This window comes from Oryctolagus cuniculus, chromosome 1, assembly GCF_964237555.1.
Source record: "Oryctolagus cuniculus chromosome 1, mOryCun1.1, whole genome shotgun sequence".
Lineage (NCBI taxonomy): Eukaryota > Metazoa > Chordata > Mammalia > Lagomorpha > Leporidae > Oryctolagus > Oryctolagus cuniculus.
This window is the reverse complement of record NC_091432.1, coordinates 24,193,813-24,218,958: the sequence shown is the minus strand read 5'-3', so window position 1 is coordinate 24,218,958 and position 25,146 is coordinate 24,193,813. Positions and strand designations below refer to the sequence as shown.

Below are 25,146 nucleotides of genomic sequence, written 5' to 3'. Positions count from 1 at the left end.
CACCTTGATGGGTGAGTAGTGGCACATTATTGCCATCTTGTGAGTATGGAACTTCTGTCTCCCCTTGAAACTCTACTAGTGTGGCAAGAGGGAGGGCTACAGTAATGCCATGTTATTTCTTTGACATACAGCGGTTATTGTCTTAAAGATTTTGGTCTTTTTAGCTTGTTTTTAGGGTGGCCTGTTTTTTGTAGGTTTCTAGATTCTTTACCTTCAAGTCAAATACATGAGGTAAAAACAGAATAAAGTAAAATTACCATGACTCCATTGTGGGGGCCTTGAGGTCCCTAGTCTGTTTATAGTCTTCCCACCATCTTTCAGATAAAGATAAAAATTGTATTGTATCTGATGTCCATGGTTTTAGTGCAATGTAGTGGAAAGGATATGGAAAAACACATTGATTTCAACTCTCCATCTGCCCAGCACCCCAAATATTTCATTTATTTGTATTTGAAGGTCTGAGTCTACTGATACGACCCTTGTGAATGATTCCATCAACCTACTCTCTTAATGGTGATGCTGCTTTCTTTTTAGGTTCCCAGATACTTTCATTGAGCTGTATTTTCCTTTCATTACTATCCCCATAAACTAAACATGTTGCAATAAATCTCCTGAGGATACATGCTTTGCCATTTCTTTGTCTGTGCTATACTATGATTTGCACAAGTTGAAAATAAAAGACACAATTTATTAAATTAATCAAAAGATGAAACATGGTGCACTCTCTAAAGCTTCTTTAGGCTGAGGTCTCCTTTGCATCCACAGAACTTTCTATGAAATATCTAATCTGAGATAATAATAACTTATAGCACTCTCTGCCTAGCTCTTATGCCTCTAACCCTAGCATTGCATCACATCATCAACATTGCATTTGCTTCCACTACCACTTAGGGAACACCAGATATTTGACTATTCCTTGACTTTCTGGTTAGGACAATTATTCATTGTTTGCAAGTTGTATGAAATCAGGGGCCATGTTGGTTTTGGTTTATGGTTCAAATATTTTCATAATTTATGCTCCTGAAATACATAGTAGATATACTAAAAATGTTGTTGGATACAATATATCTCTAAAAATAGTCACTATGTTTTAAAGCAGATTATGTTAAACTTATTCCTGTTAATTGTAATCACATATCCGTTGATAATATATTGTGTTCCTGAAAATTTCTGAGTGGCTGTTAATTGTTCTCACTACAGAATAGTTATGTGAGGCAATATATTTGTTAATTAATTAGGTTTACTGCGAAGTACCATGCTATACAAGACAAATACATTCAAATTAGTCTGTCAATTAAAAACTTAAAGTAAAATAAGTTTAATGAATAAATACATTTAAAAATGATTAAAATAATAGAAAGTCAACATATTGTGAATGACTACATGTATCTATTGCATCTGTTACATGAAAAGCTATCCAATTTGCCTTCCCAGAAATGTCAAATTTTTTCCTTTGGATTTCAAAATGTATGAATTACACATTTTCCTAGTTATATTAACATAATTTTTGATGTTTAAAGTTTTTCTTCAGAGTCATTTCAGAAACTAAAGTATGTACTTGTTTCTGAGTTACTTAGATGGGGCTTTTTTTAAAAAATTCCTTAAAAACTTTACTATGTATTAATAATAATTTATGAAATAGCAAGGAATGGAAAAGGAGATAGCTTTTTTATATGATAAGTGTCAGCCAAGTGCAACTGAGGGGCTCTATTAAAGGCCAACCTAGATATATGACTTTATTTGCTAGTTCCATAAATGACCAAATCTACTGTTATTCTCTAATAATTCTATGACATTTCATGAATAATATCTTGGGACTTTATCTCCAAGTCTGAAAGTCATATCTAAAGCTTCAAAAACTGCATTTGTAAAAATCCTCTAGAAAAGTCATCAAGAATCAAGTGTAGGATTCCCACAAAAATAGTAATCTAGTTCATCTATAGTGAAATTAATGAACCTCTTCTGTGCATGCCTATTTGCTAAATATGGCTGAGAGCAAGGCAGGTGAAAATAGCTGTAGGCCAAGAATATTTCTTCCTTACACATAAACCCCAGTAGAGACAGTGAATGACAAAATGTTGCAGAAGGAGAGGGAAATGATTCCCCTGACATCACAATGTCACAAAAATAGAGACAGATTCTGTTCTCCTAATATAATCCATTGACAGTCATTCTATTATGTGAAATTGAGGTGAGGCTTTGGTATTTGACATCTGCTCTGGAGGTTATATTTTAGAAGCTCACTCTTGAAGTCTTAGGATGAGCGAAATATAGATGCTTTGATACTACCATAATCTTTATAAATAAAATATCCTATGGGGATCTATGAAGTTGGAACATATGAATCACATATTAAAAAATAAAGATAACATTTTCTAAAGAATAGTTTATGCAGATATAAAATCTATACAAATTTAAAAGAAAATAGTATAAAAAGAAAGAAAGATAATCATTAGGATAGAATTTTGTTTTATGAAAGCTTATTTGTAAAAGAATTAATAAAGCTGACTATCCAGTATTTAACAATCATAAACCATGAATGTAGCATGTATTATATAATCAATAAAATGAAATAATATAGGAACAAACATTTGTAGGCCCAAACATCATGCTATTTATCTTTTTTCAATGGACCACAACTGCATCTACTTGTAATTATTGGCTATGAATAACAACCCCCGCAAATGTGCCTTATATGGTTTATATCATACCATTGCATTTTGTTTTGATAGCTGCGCTACAATATAGTATATTGAATACTCAAAATTTGTTTATAATATATGATATGTATTCATCATTTGAGAATATAGTTTAGATCAAATCAAACACAAACAAGTACAAGCATTATTCTCAAACCTAGGCTAAAATCTTTGGCACTACACACAATTATAAGCTCCTTTAGATCAAGAATCTTGATTTACTTATCAGAATACCTGGCATCTGTTTCAGTACCAGGCAAAAGTTTGATATTCAATGAAAATGTCCTATTTAGTGTAACCAATTTGCATATATCTCTCTGTGAATTTGGCATGGGTCATGTGACCACCTACAGAATTAAAGAACTATGTGTAATAGAATAAAATACCTTTCATTCAATCCACAGAGAATATCTATTCTTCCTCTTCCTCATTTTTGGAAAAAATTCTCTGTCTTTATTTGTAAAGCATCACAATACTCAACAAACTGATTATCCTCTCATACTTTTGATGAGTTTCAGACTTGGAAAACCAAGTACTTGTGCAATCAACTTTGATGTGTTTGAAAACCAGTACTATAATTCACTCTATATGTGTAAATGAATGGCCATCATATAGGTGATCACTTCAGATACTGCTCTGTGATTATACTAAGCATGTTGTATTAATTCTAAGACATACAATGTCATCGACCAGATAAAAAAATCTTAGGACAACCATATCAGTCATAAAACAAATGGAAACAATGTTTTTCTTCAGTTATTATTTAATAACTCTTCTAGATAATCCTAAATTCCTTCGTACTTTGTAAGAATCCTTATTTTCCCATCTTTAAATTACTTAGAGGCCATTGTTTACAAGTCAGTTCCTCTCATCCTTTAATGATTAGGCTACCGTGGATAAACATGCTACATACATCTCTAAAGAAGAAATTTTTTTTTTTTTTACAGGGAGAATGGACAGTGAGAGAGACAGAAAGGTCTTCCATTACCGTTGGTTCACCCTCCAATGGCTGCTGTGGCCAGCGCACCGTGCTGATCCGAAGCCAGGAGCCAGGTGCTTCTCCTGGTCTCCCATGCAGGTGCAGGGCCCAAAGACCTGGGCCATCCTCCACTGCACTCCTGGGCCACAGCAGAGAGCTGGACTGGAAGAGAGGCAACTGGGACAGAATCTGGCGCCCCGACCGGGACTAGAACCCGGGGTGCCGGCACTGCAGTCGTAGGATTAGCCTATTGAGCCATGGCGCCAGCCAAAATCATTTCTGTAGCCAATAGTACTCACATACTTAGTCCTGCAAAAAGTGTCATCATCCACATTATATTTTCATAATCAATATTTTGGAGATAAGGCATAGAATTATATATATTTTATAGCCTAAGGCTAGTTTACGCGCAATCCACAAGAAAACATTTAAGGTTTCCAAATTAAATCTGGTGATAATCAAATCTGTGAATCATCAACCTAAAGCCTAATAACAAAATTCTAACCACAGCAAAAGACTTTTGGGGCTGGTGCCGCGGCATAGAGGGTAAAGCCACCACCTGCACTGGTTCAAGTGCTGGCTGCTCCACTTCCGATCCAGATCTCTGCTATGGCCTGGAAAAGCAATAGAAGATGGCTCAAGTTCTTGGGCCCCTGCACCCATAGGGGAGACTTGGAAGAAGCTCCTGGTTTCTGGCTTCAGATTGGTGCAGTTCCAGCCATTGCAGCCAGTTAGGGAGTGAAGTAGTGTTTAGAAGACCTCTCTCTCTCTGCCTCTCCTTCTCTGTCTGTGTAACTCTGCCTTTCAAATAAAAAATAAATAAATAAATAAATCTTTAAAAAAGATTTCTACAAAAGAATAGGGAAAACTGATGTAACAATGTCTTCTTAGTAGTTTATATTTTTCAATTAAACATAGTTTATTTATTTGAAAGTCAGAGACACAGAGAAAGTTGGAGGAGAGACAGAGAGTAGAAAAGAGAGAAAGAGAAAGAAAGAGGAGGAGGATAAGGAGAGAGAGAGAGAGAGAGAGAGAGAGAGAGAGAGAGATTTTAGTCACTCATTATTTCCCAGACTCCAGCAACAGCTATAGCTGAGCCAGTTAAAACCAGGAGCCAGAAACTCAATCTGAGTCCCCAACAAGGGTGGCAGAACCTCAGCTACTTCAGCCATCAATTTTCTCTCTTTTTTTTAAGATTTACTTATTTATTATTTATTTGAAAGGCAAAGTTACAGAGAGGAAGTTGCAGAGGGAGAGAGAGAGAAAGAGGGTCTTCCATCAGATGGTTCATCCCCAAATGACTGCAACAGCTGGAGCTGAGCTTATCTGAAGCCAGGAGCCAGAAGATTCTCCCAGGTCTCCCATGCAGATGCAGGGCCCAAACATTGGGCCATCTTCTGCTTTCCCAGGACATAGCAGAGCTGGATTGGAAGAGGAGCAGCTGGGATTCGAACCAGCGCCCATATGGGATGCCAGCACTGCATCACAGCTTTTCCCGCTGTGCCACAATGCTAGCACTGAGCCATCAATTCTTGATACACAGGGTGGATATTATCAAGAAGCCAGAATTGGGACTATATTCAGAATTCAAACCCAGGGCACCCAAGTGTGCAATTGATTTCTTAACTCTGTGCTAAATGGCAGTCATAATGAGATTCTTTCTTACTGGACTTTCTAATGCTTATTCTCGTCTTTCAGGATCTGAGCACTGGGATTAGGCAGAATTGAAAATAATATGATCCTCTGTTTCACGCAGAAGGACCAGTTCATTTTGGTTGTCTTGCTTTGACCACTGGTGCAATGCCCCTGTCTGGAGGTTCAGGTGGTTTAGCCCATTCTCAAAGTTCCGCTTACATCTAATGTGAGTGAAATTTTTCTTTTCAGGAAGATATTTAATGGAGGAGTACAAGATTTCTTTAGGTTAAGCTCTTGAGAAGACTACAACTAAGTATAAGCACAGTCAAAATATTCCATTTAATTTGTATAAATTCTTAAGAAACAGGAAATTCAGATGAGATTCTATGATGTTATGCAGTATTCACTTAGCTTTTCCTCTCTAAACCAATGTCTAGATTAGACTCTAGCCAAAGGCAGCTTAAAATGACTTAAATCCGGAAAGTAATACTTGGCTTATGTTTCTGAAATACATAGAGTATTTATTCGTATGTTATCAAGAAAGAAACACTGGATTTTTCACTGAGCCCAAACTTTCTGAGAGTCTTCTCTCTAGATGTAGCTAATAAAAAGTTATCTTCTACTTTAATTTCTGCTGTAAGAAATGAAAGGGCAACTAAGGTATTGGCTCTGACACGTGCACCCCCAAATTCTTCACAAAATCTAAAATATTTTATTTAATGTACTGTCATCAAGCAGTATAATCTTTTTGTTTAGTGGCAGAAAAACAGAATTGGCAATAAAAGTTTTTATTCCTACACATTAAAAGTAATGACTTTTGGTTTGCTATTGTTGTTCTTTATATTATCAGATAAATTTGTGCTTATTGTAGAAGTTTAAAAATTAGAGAAAGAAAAAAAATGGTAGAAAACATTCTCACTCCATAATCATACCACAAACAGTAATGATGCTACATTTCCTTTGTCTCCTTTTGGATATTGAGCTCAAATTGTATATATACCATTTTGCCCTTTTTTTTTACAATTTAAAATTGCATTTTTAGCAGTTCTCACCTTATTTAAAACTTTTTATAAATATTATTTTATGTGCCTCTTTATTCAAAAGAAGAACTATATTTGTGCTGTAATATTTTCCATAAATTTCATTTCATATAAATTATAATATTAATTAGAACATTAGAAAGTGTGTTACATTTTTGATTTCACAATTAAAGTAGAAGTATAAATAAAAAGTATAGCACATAAATTAATTGTGTTTCTTATTAATATAAAAATGTAAAGACTGCAATTCAGGGATTTTCAGACTAAAGATTTTTCATTTTCCTTCAGAAGCTCTAAATTCACTTGAAATGTTATTAAAAGTTAGCAGATGAAATAATTTACTTTCACTATGATGAGTTTTCAGTAAAAAGGCTGAAAAATCAAGAACTCTCTGAAAAATAATAGAGCCATTTTATTTGTGAAATGACTTCTATTCCAGTGTAGTATTTTATGTTGCACATTTTATCAGAGCATCATTAAGCATTGTGCAATTTACTTGACTCTGGATCATTTTTCCAAATGGCTTGGCATATCCAGAAATAAGAAACAATGATAGGCAGATTGCCTCCGAGACGCTTCCTGTCCGTAACAAAGTCAGCCATGATCCTGCAGAAGCTCTTCAGGTTCTCCTCTGTTGTCCGCTCAGCAGTTGCAGTCCATCTGCGGAGGAACATTGGTGTAACAGCAGTGGCATTTAATAAGGAGCTTGATCCTGTACAGAAACTCTTCGTGGACAAGATTAGAGAATACAAATCTAAGCGACAGGCATCAGGAGGACCTGTTGATGCAGGCCCATCATACCAGCAAGATCTGGAGAAAGAGCTTTTTAAGCTGAAGCAAATGTTTGGTAAAGCAGATATGAATACGTTCCCTACCTTCAAATTCGAAGATCCCAAATTTGAAACCATTGAAAAACCCCAGTCCTAAAGAAATAATGGAAAATTAATCTGGTAATTTGTCATGGATTACTTGTACAGTTAATCAGAAGTATCACAATAAACACATTTCACAATTAAAAAAAAAAAAAAGAAACAATGATAATTTCTACTTAGTAATAGGCATGAATAGAATTCAGCTTCTGTTGGAGTTTCTGTGGTTTAACATGGATGAGATCCATTATACATTCAGCATGCTAAGTCTCTGAAATTAAACAGGATCAACAGAAATGGACAGAATCTTTATTGAGAATCTCCTATTACTGTTTTAGAAACTCTCACTTGTATTCTTAATGTGTTCATGGTCTGACAAGAAGAAGAAATGAAGTGTCCTTTTTCCAGTTTGCCATGAGGCGTTTAGAAGCAGCAGTGTTCCTATAAGGTAACATCGTGAAATCTGGGTGATGCATTCACATGAAACAAAATTAACAGGAAGAAGGATAAAGCAGGAAGTGTAAGCACCAGGGAACAGAGGGTAAAACATGCCAGGGAAGATTTAGGTGAATAGAAAGAAATTAAACTGAAAATTAATTTCTAGGCTTTCAGATAACTTAATGATACCATGTTTGTTTATAATTTCTTGGGGCCTTGGTGTGAAACACTGGGATCTTTGAAACTAGTTAACAAGAGCTGATCCCAAGAAATTCACAGATTAGCTCTATCTCCATTTGTAGATATACCTTCACTGAGAAAGAACATCAAAACACACAGAAGTCAGAAAGAAAATGATCTAATAGTATGAGATACAAAAGCAAAGAAATAAGGAAGATACATGATGCCTACATGTGGAAGAACTCTAAATGCATCAATATGATATTGCACTTGGGTCATGTTTCACAAATTTAATATATTTCCAATGTACATAAGTGGGTAGCAACTGAATTGGGCTGCTCCCAATGAAATCCTTTACACTGTACTGGTGCATCACACAAGTAGTAACATCATGATTGTTTAGCACATAAACGTCCATGAAAGATAAGCAGCAATTGATGGAAAACTTTCTGTCCTGTTAATGATAAACTAACAAAGTGATCTTACCACAAGTAGATGTCTTCCTTATAACAAATTTTCTGTGTTGAAAATATTGTCAATGGTATTTAAAAAGGGTATATTTGCAGGCGTGGGGACTACAGACAGAACTCACTCACAAGCACATCATTAGTTCCTTCCTTGGCAAAACACACAAGGGCTTTCTAACCTCCTTCAGTACTGCTCGCCATTGAATGTGAAAAGACAGAGGAGCTCAGAGGTGGAACTTATGGTAGAAGTGGGTGTTCCTTAAAATGGAAGTACACTGTGAATAAAAATATCATTCCGCCATATGTGATTTTTCCATCATGGTCTGGTGTTTAACTGCTCTGCACTTTGACAGTAAAATCTGTACTTTTGATTACATATAAAAATAAGGAAGAATTTTTAGAGTTGTTCTGAATAAAAAAGCATAAAAATGCATACATTCGATTGTATGACTCAACAAACACTTGCAAACTAAGAACATCTGTGTAGCCTGGATTCAGTCCAAGAAAGAGCCCATTATCGTCACCCAACAGCATCTTTTCCAGTCACTCCCTTTTCTAGGGAAACTATTCTACCAATATCTCATATAATATAGTGGTTTTTATTACAGGAGAACTGTATGTAAACTGTACATTGGAATTAAAATACAGCCCACTTTTATGTGGTCTCATTCATATGATGTTAGCCACGCTTCTCCATGTTGCTACAATTTTGAAGGGTTTCGAAAAGAGAATTTTTACATGAAAGTGATTACACAATGATTAGTGCAGAAAGGTAAATTGAATTAAATAGTCATTGCTGTTGTTGAATATACTAATCTATAATGTGGATTACTTTAAAATTGTTCAACAGATTTCAAGTATTTCCTATATACAGATTTAGGAACATAGTAATATTTCGACCCTGCATTCCCTCTTGCCCATGCTCCCACCCTTTCTACTCCTTCCTCTCTTATTCCCTCTCTTCATTTTGATGAGAATCAAATTTCAGACTACTTTATATTCATAAGATTAACCCTACACTAAGTAAAAAGTTCAACAAATAGTAAGAAAGGACGTTGTTCCTCAGCAGTAGAGGCAATCATGGAAGTTCAAAATGTCAATTTCACTCTGACACATTTTTTTGGTATACAATTAGTTACCAGTGATCTGAGAAAATATATAGCATTTGTCTTTTTGGGACTGGCTTATTTCACTAAGTATAATTGATTCCATTTTGTTGTAAAAGACAGGATTTCATTCTTTTATATGGCTGAATACTATTCTACAGTGTATATATCATCATTTCTTTATCTAGTTATCATTTGAGAGAATCAGGGTTGATTCCACATCTTAACAATGTGAATTAGGCCACAATAAACATGGGGGTACAGGTAACACTTTCATAAAAAATGTTTCATTTTCTTTAAGTAAATTCCCAGAGAGAGATTGTTGAGTCATATGGTATATCTGTTTTCAGCTTTCTGAGTTATCTCCATACTGTCTTCCACAATGGCTGTACCAGTTTATATTCCCATCAACAGTACATTAGGGTATTTTCCCCCACATCCTCACCAGCATTTATTGTTTGTGGATTTCTGTATGCGAGCCATTCTATCTGGAGTGAGGTGAAACCTCATTGTGGTTTTGATTTGCATTTCCTTAAAGGCTGCTAGTGATCCTGAGCATTTTTTCATGTGTCTGTTGGCAATTTGAATGCCTTTTCAGGTCCTTTGCCTATTTTTTAACTGGATTGTTTGTTTCCTTGTTCCTGAATTTCTTGAGCTCTTTATATATTCTATGTATTAGCTCTTTTTCAGTTTCATAGTTTGCAAATATTTTCTACCATTCTGTTGGTTGCCTCTTCATTTGTTTCCTTTGCAGTGCGGAAGCATCTCAGCTTGTTGTAATCCCATTCGTCAATTTTGGCTTTGATTGCCTGTGCTTCTGGAATCTTTTTCTAGAAGTGTTTGGCTATGCCAATGTCTTGCAGTTTCCCCAGTGTTCTCTACTATTTGATGGCATCAGGTTTGAGATCCTTGATCCATTTTAGTAGAATCTTTTATAAGGCATAACATAAACATCTTGTTTTATACTTCTGCATGTAGAGATCCAATTTTCCCAGCACTGTTTGTTGAGGAGACTGTCCTTTCTCCAGGGATTAATTTTACCTCTCTTGTCAAAGACTAGCTGGTTGTAGATGTATGAATTGATTTCAGGTGAAGTTTCTGTTTCATTGGTCTACATGTCTATTTTTGTGCCATTATAAGGCAGTTTTGATTATAACTGCTCTGTAGTATTTCCTGAAAGATAATATTATGATGCCTTTGCCTTTGGTTTTGTTATTTAACACTTCTCTAGCTATTCAGGGTCCTGTGTTTCTTTATGCATTCCAGTATCATTTTGTTCTAGATCTGAGAAGAATGTCTTCGGTATCTTGATTGGGATCACATTGAATCTGCAAATTGCTTTTGGTCATATGGACATTTTGATGCTATTGATTCTTCCAATCCATGAACATGGAAGATTTTTCCTTTTTGTGGTCTTTTCAATTTCTTTCTTTAAATGTTTGTAATTTCATCATAGAAATGTATAACCTCCTTGGTTAAATTACTCCAGGCTATTTAGTTTTTTGTAGCTATTGTGAATAGGATTGATCTTAGACATTCTTTTTAAGCCACGACATTGTTGGTCTATACAAAGCCTATTGGGGCTGGCTCCTTGGCACAGTAGGTTAATCCTCTGCTGGTGGTGCTGGCATCCCGTGTGGGTGCCAGTTCTAGTCCCGGCTGCTCCTCTTCCAACCCAGCTCTCTGCTATGGCCTGGGAAAGCAGTAGAAGATGGCCGAAATGTTTGGGCCCCTGCACCCCCATGGGAGATCTGGGAGATCAGGAAGAAGCACCTGGCTCCTGGCTTCTGAATGGCACAGCTCTGGTCGTTGCGGCCATTTGGGGAGTGAACCAACAGAAGGAAGACCTTGCTCTCTGTCTCTCCCTCTCACTGTCTATAACTCTACCTCTCAAATAAATAAATAAAACTCTTTAAAAAAAGGCTATTGAATTTTGTGCGTTAATTTTATATCCTGCAATGTTATAACACTTTTTTATGAGTTCCAATAGTATCTTTGTGGAGTTTTGATTCACCCATATGTAAATCATGTCATCTGCAAATAGGGATAATTTCACTTCCTCCTTTCAAATTTGTATCTCTTTGATGTTTTTTTTTTCTTGCATAATGCCTCTGGATAAAACTTCCAGCACTATATTGAATTCCAAGGGTGACAGTGGGCATCATTTTCAGGTTCCATATCTTAGCACAAATGCTTCCAACTTTTCTCCATTCAGTAAGATGCTAGGTGTGTTTTGTCATAAGTCGCCTTAATTGTTTTGAAGAATGTTCCTTCTATACCCAATTTACTTAAAGTTTTCATCATGAAAATCTAATTTATTTTATAAATGCTTTCACTGCATCTGTTGAGATAATTATATGGTCTTTAGTCTTCAATTTATAAATGTGATATAACTCATTTATTGCTTTGCATATGTTGAACTATCCCTGCATACCAGGGATAAATCCCACTTTGTCTGGATGAATGATGTTTCTGATGTGTTGTTGGATTCAAATAGCTAATATTTTGTGGAGGATTTTTGTCTCTATGTTCACCAGCGTTATTGTCCTACAGTTTTTCTTTTTTGTTGTTGCTCTTTTCAGGTTTCGGAACGAAGGTGCTATGGATGATAGATCATAGACAAGGAATGATAAGATAGTTCACAAGGTAAAAAAATTCATATATGATATGAAGGAAAATTTTTCCCATGAAATTGAGGTTTTGAAAGGAAATCAAATTGACATAATAGAAATGAAGAATTCAGCATGTCAAATAAAAAATATAGTAGAAAGCCTTAACAACAGACCTGGTGATGAAGAAAAAAGAATATAAAAAATAGAACATAAATCATTGTAAATATCTCAATCAGACCAAAAAAAAAATAAGAAAGAGAAATTTAAAAAAATCAAAAACAATGTTTCAGATGAATGGAATACTATAAAGTTACCCAATATATGAGTCTTAGGAGTTCCTAAAAGCGTGGAAACAGAGACTGTATTAGAGGCCCTATTCAGGGAAATAATTTCAGAAAACTTCCCTAATTTAGAGAAAATATGGGATGTCCAGGTAGCAAACAGAAATTGAAATATCTGTTACTATTCATGCAGCCTTACAAATGATGTTTAAAGAAGTGCTACGTAGAAACACAGAAAAAGAGTCATAATTATCATAGAATATCAAAGCAGCAAGTCTCCCAGTAAATGTACAAAGGAAACCCAAAGCAAACAATGAGATTATATAAGGAAAAAATGGCAGGGTCAATTGTTACTTATCAATAGTAACCTTGAATGTTAATGACCTAAATTCTCCAATTAAAAGATATGGACTGGCTGAATGGATTAAAAAACAAGAACCATCTATTCGCTACCTACAAGAAATACACCTCACCAACAAAGATACATGCAGACTGAAAGTGAAAGGATGGAAAATGATATCCCAGGCTAATGGAGAACATCAATGAGCAGAGGTAGCCATCCTAATATCAGATAAAATAGACTTCAACACAAAAAACTATTAAAAGAAATAAAGAAGGGGCTGGTGCCGTGGTGCACTGGTTAAACCTCTGCCTGCAGCACCAGCATCCCATATGGGCGCCAGTTCTAGTCCTGGCTGCTCCTCTTCCAGTCCAGCTCTCTGCTGTTGCCCAGGAGGGCAATAGAGGATGGCCCAGATCCTTGGGCCCCTGCACCTATGTGGGAGACCAGGAAGAAGTACCTGGCTCCTGGCTTCGGATCGGTGCAGCTCCGGCTGTTGCAGCCATTTGGGGAGTGAACCAACAGAAGGAAGACTTTTCTCTCTGTCTCTCTCTCATTGTAACTCTACCTGTCAATTAAATAAATAAAATATTTAAAAAAAAGAAATAAAGAGCATTATGTAATCATTAAGGGATCGGTTTAACAGGAAGATGTGAGTATAATACATTTATACACATCCAATTATGGGGCACCCAGCTGTTTAAAACAAGTATTAATAATTCTAAAGGAAGACACAGATTCTAATACTACAGTAATGGGGGACTTCAAGATCCTCCTTTCATCAAAGGAGATCAACTGGACAGAAAACAAAGAAATAATAAAGCTAATCTACACTATAGAACAGATGGACCTAACTGATATCTAGAGAACTTTTCACTTCACAGTTGCAGAATTCACATTCTTCTCATAAGTGCAAGGGACTTTATCTAGGATAGACCATATTCTAAGCTATAATGCCAGTTTCAACAAATTAAAAAGAAAATCAAATTGTACCTTGCATCTTTTCTGACTACAATGGAATGTAGGTGGAAATTAGTAACTCAAGAGATTCTAGAGAGAACATATGCAAAAACATGGAGACTAAACAACATGCTCCTAAATGAACTGTGTGTATTATTTTATAAATACAGTATTAGCAGTAATAGACCCAGATCCGCCAGCGAAGAGTGCTGCATTACTGAGGATAATCCCACAAACATGCTACAATTTCTGATCAATGTGTTCAAAAGTGTAAGACACTCTCTAAGAACAGAATAGATGTCAAATGTACTGATCCTATGTCCTCACACAGGTAAATGGAAGTTTTGCAACTTCGCATCCAAACACCACAAGAGCCCTGACATTTAAAGATATAGCGCATGTTTATCACAAATATCACTCGCAATTAATTCACATTTCCTTTATGCATCTGTTCAAAAAATAATTAGGATTTCATGCTGCAGTAAATATGCTTGTTCATCCATTAGTGCAAAACAAAAGATTAATTGCATTACAATGGAAATCAGGACTACAACACTCAGAGCCACACTGATAACAGTGACAGCTGGGCTGCCCACAGTACTTTGCTCTGATAAGCCTCAAAAACAAGTGTAGATGGGAAAATAATTAAATCACTGACAAGGTGGCACCAGCCTTATTTTTCCTCTTCTTGCTTTCAGCTTACAATCACCAATAAAAAGATTCTCACTGCAAAGCAGGAAGGGGCCTTTCCTCTTGACTTCAAATGCCCTCTTTTAATGTTAATAATAAGCTGGATTACTACAGATCTTCCTATTATTTAACAGCTGTCATTGATCTCTGCAAGCTAAAGAAGAAAACAGAGTTGACCTGATCCCAACTCTTTAACAAGTCACTACTAGGAACTAGAAAAGATCAGTTCCATAGTCATGTAACCAGTAGAGTTATACAGGGTCCTGTGCTTGGTTTCATGCTCAGTTATCAGTCACTATCATGAAGTTCTTAAAAGCTTTTTACCAAGGGGTCCTACATTTTGATTTTGCATGGGGCCTCGTAAATTCTGCATGTACCCAGTCTGGCCAATAACAAGAAAAGCTATAATATAACCTGGGTGACTCTCTGTCTCTAGTTCCATCCCTCTCCTCTATAGATTTATTTACACATAGCTCTGGTTATCTGTAGATGCTCTATCTCTCTATTTATAAAAGATAAGCTTATATTTTGATTCCATTTGTTTTTTCACAAAGTTTTCAGTGTTCCCTCATAAGTCAAGGAATATATCCACACACACACTCATTGCTGAATCTTGAGAAAAAGAAACAAAAATTGACCAATATCAGGCTTCCTTTTTTGTTGATTTCTCCCTGGTAAGTTGGAAAAGAAAGTGATGTTATTGAGGGAAGAGAGAATCTGTTTTATGAAGACACATTTCAGAAGGAATAGAAAGAGATGTGCTAGCCAGCGCCGCGGCTCACTAGGCTAATCCTCCGCCTAGCGGCGCCGGCACACCGGGTTCTAGTCCCGGTCGGGGCGCCGGATTCTGTCCCGGTTGCCCCTCTTCCAGGCCAGCCCTCTGCTGTGGCCAGGGAGTGCAGTGGAGGATGGCCCAGGTGCTTGGGCCCTGCACCCCATGGGAGACCAGGAAAAGCACCTGGCTCCTGGCTCCTGCCATCGGATCAGTGCGGTGCGCCGGCCGCAGCGCGCCGGCCGCGGCGGCCATTGGAGGTTGAACCAACGGCAAAGGAAGACCTTTCTCTCTGTCTCTCTCTCTCACTGTCCACTCTGCCTGTCAAAAAAAAAAAAAAAAAAAAAAAAAAAAAAAGAGATGTGCTATATTTGCATTCCAATTGCCTCCTGACTACAGATACTTCTCTCTAGTCGAAAATATGTTGAGCATTGCTCTTATGTTAATGAGGGTCAGTAATGTTTTTGACCTTGGGTGCAAGTTTGCATCACTCAAAAAAAGGTCTATGCAATGATTTCTGTAATGACCTGGCCTACAACCACCATGGTCTCCCTCATTGAGAGGAAAAAAAAGATGACAAGTAAAGAGAAATGTTAAATACCTGAACCTGGTAAGTACACATTGTATACATTGATTGAAATGTCACACTCCACCCCACACAATTGATATTAACTTTTTAAATAAATGTATGTGCTAATACAAAAAGATAATATTTACAGAATTGCCTAACACACAACTTCATTCTTTTATGTCTAATCGAAGAAACAGCAAAAGGCAGAGGCTGTTACTGGAATGAGAAGTAACAAACAGATGGCCATGATTGTAAGCAAAACATAGTGATAATCACCTTGGAGGAATCCTTTATCATGGAAACTTCTCATGTCAGTGACTTCTTTAGAGACCACCATAAAGCTGGGCCAAGTGTTTACTGGTGATATAACGCTTTGCATCCTGAGCCAGAAACTGATCATGGACCATCTTTTTCCATGATTTTTAAATCTTATTTTAAAGGCCCTTGGGAGACTGATATTATGGCATAAAGCGTTAACTTGTCACCTGCAACACTGGCATCTCCCATGATGCCACGTCCTGGTTGCTTCACTTCTCATCCAGTTCCCTGGGAAAGGAAACAGTGGGAGATGGCCCAAGTTCTTGGACTCCTGCACTCATGTGAGAGACCCAGATGAAGCTCCTGGCTTTGTCCTGTTCCAGCCCTGGCTGTTGTGACCATTTGGAACTAGCAGATGGAAGCTCTCTCTTTTTCTGTTTCTCCCTCTCTGTATAAGTCTGCCTTTGAAGCAAATAAATAAATCTTTTTTTAAAGGCCCTTAGATTTGTTGAACATTATTAATCAATAATTTCCTTCTTTAAATTGGAGAACAAAAGAGACATTTTAATTGGTGGGCTAGAGGGCCTTCAATAAATAAGTCAGGTACTACACCTGAGCAGGATAGCCTGTGTAAGAGGATGGGAAATGCAAATTAACTGCTAGACATGTGGGTATGTTTTAGACCTGGCAGCAGCTGCTGAGTAATTAGGGCCCAAAGGCCCTCATAAAGGTCATAAGTCTTGTAACTCTGGCTAACCAAATCTGCTTGAGTAATTTTCCTTTTGCTATTGCAATTATGGGGCTTTAACTCACTAGGTAGCTGATTTTGTGGCATGTGCATATTCAATGTGTGGGGAAAATGAGCTTCCAGGGAACCCCATGGACTGCATTAGAGCAATGGTCATAAATCCTCACTAAAAGGAAGCCTGCTTTTAAGTGAAGCAGTTTTGGGGGTGGGAGTGGAGGGAAAAGTGGAGGAAGTAGGCAAGTATTTCATAAAAAATGGTTATTAGAAAATTAGATTGTAATAAAATATAGTACAAAAATGTGGCTTAATACTTGTGTGATGATATAGTTTTCCGATATCATATACTACCTATTACACCTTTTCTGTTATTTTTAGAGATAAGCTTTATCCCGGAGTTTGCTAGGCAATTTTGATACTATTTAGACATACTTTTCTGGTGGTATCACTGACTTTTCAGCGCATTCCCTTTGAGAGTCATGGAACTATAATCATCATATCTCTTGGTTTTTTTTAGAACCTCATGCACTGACTCTTTGTCTGACTAGTTTCGTTGTCAAGATTGTCTCCTCTTATCCAGACACCCCATCTCTGCTGGAATGAGCAGAGTCTCTATAAGAGAAAACTGATTTCATTCTGGCAAGTAGCAATTGAATTCTATGGATTAGGTAATATGACTAATTTATTTAAAATATAGTTTCCTTACCTTTGAAATGGAAAATCATGAAATATGAATGGTTTTAAGGTCATCAAATATAAAAATTTATGGAAAATTTAATCTTAAATATATTTTCCTATCATTTATGTATCTTTGTCTATCATCTACTTATATATCTATCTAGGTCATTAACATCACTCCATCAATAAATCTTCTATTTATAAACATGTATACATATATATTTATCTGTTTATTTATGAAAAAATATATATACATATACATTTACTTTATTCTTGCCTTACAAAGAAATCAGACATAGTGACAGAGATGAAATATTTTAATTCATATCTTCATATAGGCTATAGTTTATGCTTTATCAATATATATTTGATTGTCAAGTATGAAATCAATCCAGGTACATATAAATGGGTGAATGGATAAAGAAAATGTGATATATCTACTCAGTGAAGTATTATACAGCCATTAAAAAAATCTTATCATTTGCAGCAGAATGGATAGAACAGGAGGTTATTATGTTAAGTGAAATAAGCCAAACACAGAAAGACAAATATCACATACTTTCTGTCATATGTGGACGCTAAAGAGTCTTATGAGAATGTAGAATAGTGACTACTAGAGACTGGGAGGGGAAGAGGTTGGGTGAATAAAGGATAATAGGTACCACAACAGTTGTACAGAAGTAATAATTCTGAAATGGGCATTTTGCATGATGGTTTTGATGCTACTTGGGATTCCAGCACCCTATTTCACAGTGCCTAAGTTCAAGAACTGGCTCTGCTCCTAATTCTATATACTTGTTAATATACACCCTGGAGGCAGCACACGATGGCTCAAGAAACAGGGTCTCTGCTGCCTAAGCAGGAGATTCTGATTGAGTTCCTGGCTTCCAACTTCAGCCTGGCCCGACTCTGGCTGTTGTGAGTATTTGGGGAATACAACATTGACAACATTGTCAATCTCTTCTTCTGTGCCTTTTGATAAATAAAAAAAGGAGAAAAGAATGAATAAATGTTAGTATTCTGTAGCACAAGGGAACAATTATAGGTCACAATCAACTTTTGAAATAGTTTATGAAGAATGAGAGAAAGGGAACTCAAAGTCTCAAACCATGAACTACAAAGAGATCAAAATGCTCTTTACCTTAATTTGATCAGATCACATTGCATACGTGTATTAGAATATCACACTGTACCCCTTAATATGTATAATTATTGTGCATTAGTCAAGTTTTTAAGACTTTTGTTTGTCAGAGAAGTGATCCAAGACTATGCCAATCCTGAGTAATTACAGTCAGGCCATTATGAATAGTCATCTGTGGAAATGAGGGTTGTGGAGAATCCCAGGATGGAGTCAGGTTATAGTTGTATGCTATCAGTGGCCAGCATAGAGATGTAAAATCATCAGCCTTCTCCATTGCAACATAATGTAAAAATATAATGATAGTATTTAACATAAATTATTAATATTTATGGAATCTTCTGTAAATTGTGCATTTCTCCAGCTAAAACAAATGGACATATGTATGGATCATTGTTGTCTAGTTTTTTATGAAATGTCCTCTGATAACTCTATCCAACTCTAATTTCTCATTTTGTTGACTACCCAAGGTGCTAATTTTAAAGAATATGCTAGCACAATTAATTTATCTCTTCATAGTTTCTCCTCTGGTCTCTGGTGCATATTGCCTTATTATCACATCTGTTAAATTCCTTGAAGCCAGAGATTGTGCCTTATGTTTCCTCCAGGTCTCCCATGCCACATAACTAGCATATTCCTAAAGCATTCTAAGTTATTTTCAATCTTAATTCCTTTACACTTCCTGAATAGCATTTATTTTAGTACTACTCACAGCTGAATTTAAACCATGCCCTTTGAAAATAATTTTCAGAGTAATATACTATTACATGGCTATGCATTAATAACATCCTAATCAATGCCACTTCAGGGTAATACTTATTATATTCGTGCTTCTAAATTACAGAGTCATCACATGTTTTCCATTTTAAAGTGTAATGACTTCTTAATATTCATGATATACTCCGTTTATACCCCATATTGATATCTGAGTTTTGGTTTATCACAATGTAGTCATTTTATAAATTTCCCTTCCTTATTTGGAGAATATTACAATGATTTTGCAAAGATATCACATGAATTTTTCACAAATTATCACACTTTGATGTTAGTGAAGCTTTAAAATATTTATTTCTTGCCATATAAGATAAATACAAATTTGATCAGTCATTAGGTATGGTGGAATGAGAAGGTAAAAAGGTCATGTCAAGATGGCTGCTGAGGTGAGAAATTCATGCCAAGATGGCTGCTGACAACAGAAACTGCCTGGCAACGGGCCGTGATTGGATGGCTTGAGAAACCACATGACAACAGAGCCTGACTGACAGCAGGCCGTGATTGGATGGTTTCAGAAACTGCCTAGCAACAAGAGCCTGACTGGCAACAGGCTTCAAAATATCTTCCATCTGTGCATATCTATTTCTATGTCCAAACCTCCCTTTTTTGGAGTAGTCATTTAGACTAGCAGGTAAGATGTCCACATTCAATGTCAAACATGTACATTCAGTTTTTGCTTTGTCTCCTTATTCCAGCTTCCTATCAGTGTAGACCCTGGCATGCAGCAGTGGTGACTCAAACACTTGTATTAATTGCTCGTTTTCCATCCTCTTTCCACTCCTTCCCTGGCCATTTTAAGAGCATACCTCATCCATAAAATAAGCTTAGAGTGACTATCTGCCACTTTAATTAACTTAGCCTGTTAAGACTTGCCTGGCTTGGTTACCAGGAGTTACGGTGATTATGCAGGTGAGCACTTCCCACCCAAAAGCAGCAGTGATAAATCACCTGTCTCCTTACTTGTCTCAAGTAATGATGGCTAACCTAAAAGTAGGGGCATAGTCTCATTTCTGCCAGCAAAGAATGAGAAACTCAACTGAAAACATAATTCAATCAACTGTATCAGGCAGAGAAGACTTTATGACTAATATGCCAAATTTCTTATAATGACCATAAAATACATTGTTTTGAATCTTAGGCCTCTGTATTTATAGAAATAGCCATCTGTGTATTTTTATATATTTTTTTTTCTTTTGTTAGGGTTTCTCTGCAATTAAAGTTTACAGTCAGTTAAGTAGGTGTTTTCTTTGTCACTTGGAGTCCTAGTAAAATGTTTGACACAGATTTTCTTTCTCAGGAAGGCCTACTCATTTTGAAATACTTTGGAATTATCTGTCTGGAACAAAATTAGTTTTTCCACAACTGGGCATCATCCAAGACATTTATGGTGATAACTGTTATCTAGACATTCAAATTCTAAGAAAAAGTAAAAATTCTATGTCCATAGCAATTTTAAAATCCTAAAATAAAGCAAGATTTCTGCACAGGAGATCTAGACATCACACCAATCATTAATTTTACCAAGAAATGCTATTTGCATTCTTAATGCTGAAATTTACTGAGTGAGTGTGATATATTAGCCAGAGTGTAGAAAGGAAAAAATGATCTATTTTTTCATGAACTGTCAAAGAGAAGTACCATGCTTCAGAGCACTCTGTATGGTCCTAACCCATTCATATCTCACCCTCTTAGCAAAATAAACTATGGGGGGTTGTATCCAGAAATCCTTGTTCCTTCTTCTGGACTGTGCATCAAGTACCTGGGACTCCTAGAATTTCCAACACAAATGGCATACAGTCACTTGAAACTTCTAGATGGAATTCCTCAAAGTTTCAGGCAAAGCAAACAAGTGTAAAATCCCGTAAATCAATGGGTGGCCAATAGATGGCTGTGCATCTACAGAGCTTGATTTTATACACTGGGGTGTCTATACCATAAGCATAAGGCCCTTGTAGGAGCAGAACGGTGTGAATATGGAAGAGGAGAGAGGAAAACCATGTTGCCTCTTCCTGGTTTAATGGCTAGATAACCACCATGGCCAGCTCTGGACCAGGCCAAAGCCAAGAGCTTCATCTAGGTCTCCCATGTGGGTAGCAGGGGCCCAAGCACTTGGGCCAGCCTCTGTTACATTTAGCAGGGAGTTGGACCGGAATTGGAACACCTGGGACACGAATCGGCACTCATAAGGGATGCTGGCATCGCACACAGCAACTTTTGCTGCCATGCCACAATTCCGGCATGTTCAATGAAGGAATCTTATAAAGGTTTTAAAAGGATTAAGAGAAATTGTTTGCTAGCAACTGCAGGAACCTACTACCACATTCACACCTGAAAGCAAAGGTAAGGGAAACTTGTTATTAGAACCTGGAGAAAAATCAGCTAATCAGGAGATTTCCCTGTGGATGTGTGGCTTGTAATAGAATACCATCACTGCCAACCCACAGCCCAATAGATAACTAAATAAATAAGACACACTTCTTTCTTATTTCACCCTCTGATCTCTAGCTGATATCTTATTTTTGCTTAACTACTGAGAGGCAATTAAAAGAGTGGCTGATTGAAACAACAGCGTTCAACTCTCACAGCTTGCAGTATAGAATCCTGAGGGGCAGAGCAAATGCAGAAGCATGGATTGGAGTCAAACAAAATTCAGATTCAAATTCTTTTCTTCAGTAATCATGAAACCTTGAGTAATCCATTAATTTAAAGTTTTCATTTTGTCATCTGTCAAATGGGTCTGTTAATCACATGTATAGGATTAATTATTTATTAATAATTATCAATTAATTAATCCACATTATAGGAGTGTAAGGATCAAATGAGAACACTTGCAAAGTATTTACATAGCACCAATCAACTGGTAAATGTCTTACAAACATTAACTTTAATTAGGTGCTTGTGGAATTCTACAAGGTGAAGTTAGAGCTCTCAGTACTTCCAACCATAAATGCTATCATTTATTCATTCATCAAGCAAACATTTATTTAGTGTCTAGTATGTATCAACTACTGTGCTGGGCTAAGTGGTATAGAAATGAAAAAGAAAAGTGAATAAAAATCCTTACTCTCTGGGAATGATTAAGAAAAAAATTTTCCTGTCATGTGTTTATAAGTTGACTTGATGTATAAATAGGTATTTTCTATGCAGGAAACTAAGCACAGATACTGTATCCAGGGGCTGGTATTTTGGCACACTGGATTAAGCCTTGTCTTGCAATGCTGGCATCCCACAGCAGGACACATATTTAATTTCCAGCTGCTCCACTTCCCATATAGCTTCCTGGGAAGGCAGCAAATAATGGACCAAGCATTTCAGATCCTGTCATCCATGTGGCAGGCCCAGATGGGATTACTGGTCCTTGACTTCAGCCTGGCTCAGCTTTGTCTAATACAGCCATTTGGGAAGTGAAACAGTGAGTGGAAGATAAATCTCTCTCTCTCTCTCTCTCTCTCTCTCTCTCTCCCCCTCTTTCTCCCCCTCTCTCTCTCTGTCTCCCTTTCAAATAAAAGAACAAATAAACCAAAAAAAAAAAAAAGAATTAAAATGATGCTTAAAAAGAGATGTAATGTCTAAACATTTTGGAATAAAATGCTTCAGGTTCAAATCCCAGATCTTCTACTTATTTGATTTGTTTTATGTGAGCAATTTTCCAGTTACACCAAAACTTAGCTTAAAACAATCATTTCATTCCACTTATACATTCTATAGTCATGGTTAAAGAAAAGGCATAGGAATAATTCATCTGTACTCCAAATACTAGAAACTTCATCCAAAATTCAAAATCTCAAAGTGACTGTAGAGTTGAGGGCTGGAATCAGCCATAGGCTGCTCATTCATATGTCTTGCAGTATATACAGGCTGAGGACTAGGCTATGGCTAGAGGCCAGACAGTATTCATGGACAGATTATGCTACCTAGGCTTCCTCACTGCACAACAGTCTCACATATATTATCTAGCTACTCAAAGATTCAAAAATGAGTGCTCCATATAAATGGGTTGGGAGCCAATGATACAACTGCCAATCTAGCCTTGAAAGTGAGAGAGTATATCATTGTCTGCAATAACAAATCAATCCAGATTCAGAAATAGGAAAAACAGATCCCATCTTTCAATAGAAGTGCTAAAGAACATTATAGAGGAGTACATGTAAAATAAAAACATTCTTGCTACTCTTTTTTTCCAAATGTTCATTTTTCATTTATTTTCATCCACCTGAAAGGCAGAGTGAGAGAGAGAGAGAGAGAGAGAGAGAGAGAGAGAGAAATCTTCCATTCACCAATTCATTCCCCAAACACCTGCAATAGTCAGGGCTAGACCAACCTAAAGTCAAGCACCCTGAGTTTCATCTGAGTTACCCATATGGGTGGCGGAAGTCATTCACTGCCTCCAAGGATGGATTGGCAGAAGGTGGATTGAAAGTGGAGCAGCCAGGACTCAAAGTGGTACTCTGATAGGGGATATGGCAGTTGCAAACAGTGGCTCAATACACTGTACCACTATACCTTCCTCTGTTGCTACTGCCTTTTGCAAATTGTAGCTCTACTTCACCTCTCTGTAAAGGTTTTCTCATGTATTCTATATATTATATTATATGTATTATATTATATTGTATTATAATATATGTATTATAATTATAAATAAGATTATTATATCAATTAAAATGACACTTATGCATCATATGAAAGCAATTCTGTGAGGCTGAAGGGGACCCTAAGGTTTGACAAGTCTTTGGAGTTTAGGTCTTCTGATTGCAGATTAGGTCATTGGAAAGGACTGAAACATGGAAGGCATACTTTGTAGTTCTCTAGCTCTCCCAAGGGAAGACCTCCTCACTGAAAAAAGCAAAGTTCTATTCCCAATGCCATTTCTTGTTAATGAGCCCTGAATTGGCACAAGGATAAAATTTCAGAGGAGTACTTTCTGTTTTTCTCATGAGCCATGCCAGGTATAATTTAATGTGAGGGCAAACCATCTTTCCCTACTCAAGTTCTCTACTTTTACATCAGCCTTGGATGGCATCAATTGCATTCTTGGTCTAAGTTTGCAACATCCTTGACAACTGAAGATTTCTCTAGGAAGCTTTTCTGACCTACTGAATTCCATTAGGAGCCTTGTAATCCTAATGCCAAATTCCTCACCTTGAGCATTCATGGAAGAGCTATGTGGTGATGGGGCAATCTGTGGAGTTTTTGTGGCTTGTTTCATTCCTTGATACTTTATTTCTAGGCCACTCTGATGGCTACATAGTGTTGATAGAAATAGGCCCTAGTGTTTCCTATATTGCCAGTGTTTACTGAAACACATAAAATCTAATCTAAAGAGAAAGACCTGGAGTAGGTACATAGGATCCAAACACAGAAGAGGGATATCTTTGAAATGAGATGATGCCTTATAAAAAGAGTGATTTGTTAATTAGCAGCCATGATGTATAATGCAGCTAGCTCCCTGCTTCTGGCATTAAAAGGAGGAAGGCAGGGATGATTTGTCCAGGCTCACCCCTAATCTTGGCAAGAAGATAAAGGGGAATTTTGGGGGGCCATATGTCCTACTATTTAAGAAATATAATTAATATATGGATAAGAAAAATGTCTAACTCTGATCTTTATAATGGCCTAGAAGGTCATTTTAACTCTAGAATTCTCAAACATCTCAGTGTTCAGTTCCAGACTTGGTTGTATGGTGGGGAGAGTGTAGGCCTAGCAAACTACTTTTACCATATTTGGCTTCATGGTGTTTGGGGACTTCACATGTCTTTGGAGGATACTGCATACCATAGGCCCAAACTCTTCCATGCACTGCCTCTGAAACAGTCCTCCTTGAGGCTAAGAGGTAAGTACATTGCCAATGAAGTCCAATGGATAGACCCAGCCTTGGAGACTCTGTCAGGGTCAGCAAAGCCAGGGAGTTCTCATG

At 36.8% G+C, this 25,146-nt stretch overlaps 1 protein-coding gene across 1 annotated transcript; it reads left to right on the top strand.

The window, feature by feature from the left end:
* Positions 1 to 6,887: 6,887 nt before the first annotated feature.
* LOC100344965 (ATP synthase-coupling factor 6, mitochondrial) lies at positions 6,888 to 7,385 on the top strand. Its single transcript, XM_002709059.4, has one exon. It carries the CDS (start codon positions 6,903 to 6,905, stop codon positions 7,278 to 7,280), a length of 378 nt encoding a protein of 125 aa, XP_002709105.2. The 5' UTR covers positions 6,888 to 6,902; the 3' UTR covers positions 7,281 to 7,385.
* Positions 7,386 to 25,146: the final 17,761 nt, after the last annotated feature.

Excerpts from the sequence above, each read along its gene's own strand:
- LOC100344965 (XM_002709059.4), top strand. The coding sequence starts at position 6,903 with ATGATAGGCAGATTGCCTCCGAGACGCTTCCTGTCCGTAACAAAGTCA.